The sequence below is a fragment of the Rhincodon typus genome, unplaced genomic scaffold, assembly GCF_021869965.1.
Source record: "Rhincodon typus isolate 14 unplaced genomic scaffold, sRhiTyp1.1 hic_rhity00003659, whole genome shotgun sequence".
NCBI classification, from domain to species: domain Eukaryota; kingdom Metazoa; phylum Chordata; class Chondrichthyes; order Orectolobiformes; family Rhincodontidae; genus Rhincodon; species Rhincodon typus.
This window is the reverse complement of record NW_025969297.1, coordinates 4,928-11,430: the sequence shown is the minus strand read 5'-3', so window position 1 is coordinate 11,430 and position 6,503 is coordinate 4,928. Positions and strand designations below refer to the sequence as shown.

General features: G+C 50.0%; 1 protein-coding gene across 1 annotated transcript in view; it reads right to left on the bottom strand.

The window, feature by feature from the left end:
• LOC125481806 (kinesin heavy chain-like) overlaps positions 1-6,503 on the bottom strand; it is a 14,901-nt gene that overhangs the window by 3,798 nt on the left and 4,600 nt on the right. The window contains exon 5 of the mRNA XM_048593719.1: positions 220-436. Coding sequence (XP_048449676.1) covers positions 220-436 — 217 coding nt within the window. The remainder of the gene's footprint in view (positions 1-219; positions 437-6,503) is intronic.

The following is a 6,503-nucleotide window of genomic DNA, read 5'->3' as shown; positions in this document are numbered from 1 at the left end:
AGAATGACCGTGACAGTCGGACAGTGAGAATGACCGTGACAATCAGTGACAGTGAGAGTGAGAGTGACAGTTGGACAGTGAGAATGACCGTGACTGTCGGACAGTGACAGTTGGACAGTGACAATCAGACAATGAGAATAACAGTGACAATGACAGTGATAGTCACACAGTGACAGTCGGGGACAGTACCTGGTGGGGGTTGGGATGGTGGACACTCACCGATCTGGGCGGAGTGCGAACGCCGTGGAGTGTTTTTTGAGCGCACGACCTCCTTGATGCGGTCGACCTCCAGCTGGTAGCGCCGACGGTCTTTCATGGCACCCTCCTTAGCCTCCTTCAGTGCACCCTCCAGCGCCTTGACCCGGTCAGCTGTAGCTCGAAGTCGTTTCTCCAGCTTAGGGAGCTCACAGCGAAGATCTGCATTATCACGAACCAGCTATGGGTGGAAGGTTAGGGCACAGAGGGAGGGAAAGTGGGAGGGGGGGGGGAGGGCCAAGGGAGGGGAGAAGAGAAAGTGTAGGTGAGGAGGGAAGGAAAGGAGAGGGGAGGAGGGATGGTCAGGGCATGGAGGGAGAAAGTGGAAAGAACAGGAGGAGTGAGTGGGGAGAAAGGGAGGAGTGAGGGTATAGGGAGAAGGGGAAGGTGCCAGACGTGTTGGGGTGTTTGATTAGGAAGGAGAGAAATGCAATTTGTTCAGTCAACTCCTTGTCACATTCCCGGACCAAAAACAAAGTCATTCAGGCCCTTGAGTCCACTCAGCCTGTCAATTCCCAGGCTCCTGCTTCCTGACTGCTCCCAGTCTCCGCACACACAACCCCCCACCGCCCCCCAATTCTCCGAGGGGCCAGGAATCTGTCTTTAAATATTGATTGGTCCACGCACGACCGAAACATTGCTCCACCTAAACCCCATCATGTTCCAGGTTCCCGTCCCCATCAACCTCTCAGGGCTTCACCCCTCAAGCCCCTCAGGAATCTCATTAGTTCCAATGACCCCCACCTCATCCCTCTGAACTCATCTCAGTCCTATCCCGTCTCCTTTATAACGCAACCCCCTGTTTCTGGACTCCCTCCTCCCGGTCATCGGGAACATCCTTCCTGCATTTCCCCCCGCCGTGTCTAGTCCCGTGAGAATTTTACAGGTTTCTATGTGACTCCCTCCCTCCTCATTCTTCTAAACTCCCAGTGATCCAGTCTCTCTCCGTCCATCAGTCTGCGCTGTCCCAGGGATCAGTCTGGGAAACCCTTCGCTGCACTCCCTCCGTTGCCAGAATAGACTTCCTCAGATATGGAGATCCCTAAAACCACACACACAATCCACCAGGTGTGGCCTCACCATGTACAATCACAGTGAGACTTCCCTGCCCTCGAAACCATTTGTGGGATCAGTGTGGCATTGGCTGCCTACGTTAGGTGAGTTGGCCATGTTAAATTACACTGTCGTTTCCAGGGATGTGCAAACTGTGGTGGATTAGCCATGCTTAAATTTTTTTTTTATGATTCATTCGTGCGATGTGGGTGTTGCTGGCTAGGCCCAGCATTTATGGCCCATCCCTAATTGCCCAGAGGGCAGTTAAGAGTCAACTACATTGCTGTGGGTCTGGAGTCACGTGTAGGCCAGGCCAGGTAAGGATGGCAGTTTCCTTCTCTAAAGGATATTAGTGAACCAAATGGATGAATTCATGGTCATTATTAATCTGTTAATTCCAGATTTTTATTGAATTCAAACTCCACCATCTGCCATGGGCAAGATTCGAACCCATGTCCCCACAACATCACCTGGGTCTCTGGATTAATACTCTGGCAATAATACCGCTAGGCCATTCCCTCCCCTTACAAGATCCTGAGGGTGTTTTCAGAAGGACAGCAGGGCTAATCCAGGAAGTTACGGGCGAGTGAGCCTTACATCTGTGGTTGGGAAATTATTGAAGAAGATTCTTGGGGACAGGATTTCCTCACATTTGGAAAAGAATTGACTCATTAGGGGTAGTCAACACGGCTTTATGCAGGAGAGGTCTTGCCTCAAATTTGATTGAGTTTTTATGAGGAAGTGATGAAGATGATTGATAAGGGTAGGGCAGTGGATGTTATGTACATGGACTTGACTAAACCATTTGAGAGGTCCCTCATGCTAGCTTGGTCCAGCATTTTGGTAAAACAAACAAGGGCAGAACAATTAAAAGTAAGGTCTTGGGTAGTGTTGTAGAACAAAGAGACCTAGGGGTTCAGGTACATAATTGTTTGAAGTTTGTGTCACATGTAGACAGAGTGGGTAAGGAGGCGTTTGGCATGCTTGCCTTCATTGCTCATACCTTTGAGTGTAGAAGTTGGCACATTATGTTGAGGTTGTACAGGACGTTGGTGAGGCCTCTTCTGGAGCACTGTGTCCAGTTCTGGTTGCCCCGTTATAGGAAGGATATTATTAAATGGAAAGGGTTCAGAAAAGATTCACCAGGATGTTGCCAAGAATGGAGGGTTTGAGTTATAAGGAGAGGCTGAATAGGCTGAGACTTTTTCCACTGGAGCGTAGGAGACTCAGGGATGACCTTATAGAGATTTTAAAAATCAAGAGGGGCATAGATAAGGTAAATAGCAAGGGTCTTTTCCCTAGGGTGGGGGATTTTAAGACTAGGGGGGCATATTTTTAAGGTGAGAGGAGAAAGATTTACAAAGGACAGGAGGGGCAACTTTACTTTTACACAAGAGGGTGATCCGTGTGTAGAATGAACTTCCTGACATTTGGATAAGTACACAGATAGGAAAGGTTTGGAGGGATATGGGCCAGGAGCAGGCAGGTGGGACTGGTTTAGTTTGGGAACATGGTTGGTGTGGACTGGCTCGGCCGAAGGGTCTGTTTCTGTGCTGTGTGACTCTATGACTCTACGTCACATGGGATCCGCAGTGACTCGGGAAGTCGGATTCAAAATTGGCTCAGCCAAAGAAGACAGAGGGTGGTTTTGGAGGGATGTTTTTCTCTGACTGGAGGTCTATGACCAGTGGTATTCCACAAGGATCAGTGCTGGGACCTCTGATGATTGTAATATACAGAGGATTTGGATGAAAATATCAGTGGTCTGATTAGTAAGTTTGCAGACAGCAACAACGTTGGAGGAGTTGTGGATAGTTGAGGAAGGCTGTCAAAGGATACAGCAGGATATAGATCAGTTGGAAAGTTGGGTGGAGAAATGGCAGATGGAGTTTAATCTGGACAAATATGAGGTGATGCATTTTGGGAGGTCAAATGCAAGTAAATGGCAGGACCCTTAGGAGTGTTGATATACAGAGGGATCTTGGAGTGCAAGTCCAGAGCTGCCTGAAAGTGGCAACACAAGTGGATATGGTGGTAAAGGAGGCATTTGGCATGTTTGCATTCATCAGTCGGGGCATTGAGTATAAAAGCTGGCAAACCATGTTGCAGGTGTATAAGACTTTAGTTAGGCCACATTTGGAGTAATATGGTCACTGCACTGGAGGAAGGATGTGGAGGCTTTGGAGAGGGTGCAGAAGAGTCTTACCAGGATGCTGCCTGGATTGGAGGGTATTAACTGTAAGGAGAGGCTGGACAAACTTGGATTGTTTTTGCTGGAGCATTGGAGGTTGAGGGGTGACCTGATAGAAGTCTATAAAATTTGGAGAGGCATGGATAGGGAAGCTAGTCAGAGTCTTTTCCCCAGGGTGAAAATGTCATATATGTGGGGGCATGGGGTTAAGGAGAAAGGGGGAAAGTTTAAAGGAGATGTGAGATGAAAATTTTGTTTTACAGAGGATGGTCAGTGCCTGGAACACGCTGCCGGGGGGAGGTCATAGAGTCATAGAGCTGTACAGCATAGAAACAGACCCTTTGGCCCAACTCATCCGTGCTGACCCAGATATCCTAAATTAATCCAATCCCGATTTGCCAGCATTTGGCCCCATATCCCTCTAACCCCTTCCCATCCATGTCCCCATCCAGATGCCTTTTAAATGTTGTAACTGTACCAGTCCCCACCCACTTCCTCTGGCACTCGTTCCACACACGCACCACCCTCTGTTCGAAAATGTTACCCCTCAGGTCCCTTTTAAATCTTTCCCCCTCTCACCTTAAACTATGCCCCTCTAGTTTTGGACCCCCCCCACCCCTGGGGGAAAAGACCTTGCCTATTCACCCTATTCATGCCCCCTCATGATTTTATAAACATTTATAAGGTCACCCCCTCAGCCTCCGACGCTCCAGGGAAAATAGCCCCAGCCAATCCAGCCCCTCCCTGTAGCTCAAACCCTCCAACCCGGCAACATCCTTGTAAATCTTTTCTGAACCCTTTCAAGTTTCATAGAATACCTACAGTGTGGAAGCAGGCCATTTGGCCCATTGAGTCTGCACCGACCCTCTGAACAGCATCCCATCAAGACCCACTCCCCCTATCCTATCCCTGTAACCTGGCATTTCCCATGGCTAACCCACTGGGCCTGCACATTCCTGGACACTTTGGGCTATTTAACATGGCCAACCCATCTAACCTAACAATATATCTTTCCTGCAGCAGGGAGACCAGAATTGAACGCAGTATTCCAAAAGTGGCCCTAACCAATGTCCTGTACAGCCCCAACATGACCCTCCCAACTCCTATACTCAATAGGTGGTAGAAGCAGATAGGATAGCAATGTTTAAGAGGCCTTTAGACAGACACATGAACAGGCGGGTAACAGAGGGATATGGACTGTGTGCAGGCAGATGGGATTAGTTAGGAATGGCATCATGGCTGGCACAGACACGGTGGGCCAAAGGGCCTGTTCCTACGCTGTACTGACTTAAACTATGATTGTGAGAGAGATGTTTCCTCTTGTGGGAGAGTCTAGAAACAGGGGTCACGGCTTAAAAGCCAGGGGGTCACCTGTTTAAGACAGCGATGAGATTGTTATTCTCTCAGACGGCAGTGAGCCTTTGGATCTCTCTTCCCAGGAACAAGAGTAGGCCATTCAGCCCCTCAAGCCTGTTCTGCCATTCAACGCGATCATGGCTGATCTGTGGCCTCACTCCATCGGCCTGCCCGTCGCTCCCCACACCCCCTTCAGTATCTTTGCTTAACAACCTTGGAGGAGTTGTGGATAAAGATCAGTTGGAAAATTGGGCGGAGAAATGGCAGGCGGAATTTAATCCGGACAAGCGGGAGGTGGTGCGTTTTGGGAGGGTTAAAACTAACAGCTGGTCCAGCATTCACTGCCATTTGTGGAAGGGAGTTCCAAACCCCCTGCCACCCTTTGTGTGTAGAAATGCTCGCTAACATCTCTCCTGGATGCTCTGGCCCTAATTGTCAGCTATTTTCCCCTCGTTCGAGAATCCCTCAGCCAGTGCAAAGAGGTTATCTTCACCCACCCTGGTTTCTCCTGTTAATATTTTCAGGATTTCAATCAGATCACCCCCTTAGCCTTCTCCATTCTACAGAAAACAGGCCCCATTTGTGTAATCACTCTTCATAATCTGAACCCTTGAAGCCCAGGCATCCCGAAGTTCTCAAAACATGGTGGAAGCCAAGTCATAGAGCCCTACAGCATGGAAACAGACCCTTGGGCCCAACCAGTCCATGCTGAACATAATCCCAAACTAGTCCCACCTGCCTGCTCCATATGCCTCCAAACCTTTCCTGTCAATGTACTTATTCAAATGTCTTTTAAACGTTGTAACTGTACACACATCCACCACTTTCTCTGGAAGTTCATTCGAACCACCCTCTGTGTGTAAAAACAAAAATACCCCTCATGACTTTTTAAAATCTCGGGGTGGGGGTGGATGGGGGTGAGGGGCAGGAGGGGAAGGTAGGCTAATCAGATCAGCTGGGATCTTGTTGAACGGGCTGGAGGAGCCGGGGAGCCTGTTTCTTCATCCTCTGGACGATAGGGAAAAGAGAGCCGAGGTCACCCGTGCACCGACTGTCCCGAACCAAGCTGACTCAGTGCCCCCCTCCCCTCCCCTCCAAGTGAAGGAAATCCGCCACCCCTTTCCCAGTCTGGCCTGCACGACCGATGTCCCACATCGCCACCAGTGGCGGGAGGTCGTAATTACAGCGTGACATGTTTACATAGTCAGAGCAAATTGTGAGGGGTGGGGGGGGAGTGGGTAGTTGAGGGGAGAGCCGCCCCCCACCCCCAACTCCCGGTGTGAAGACCACCCCCCAACCTCAACGTGCACATGCGGAGTTCATGAACAGAAACGAAATCGAAGAGAGGCGGACGTATTTCGAGGGGGAGACAGAGACAAACGGCACCACACATTGTACAAGCAGGCACAAGGCACGTCACCAGGCATGGAAGAGAGAGCATGTTGTTTCAGAGTGAGAACCAGCTACTGGGGCAAATGGGGTGGGAGGGGGTATACAGCAGGCTGCTGGAACCATGGGGAGCGGGGGTGTGTGCAGGGAGGGAGGGACGGGATGAGCCACTGGATGTCCAACAGACGAGGTCGAGTAGCCAGCTGTCCAAGCCAGAAGGTAGATGAAATGATACGTAGGTGGAGAAACGTGCTCGGGA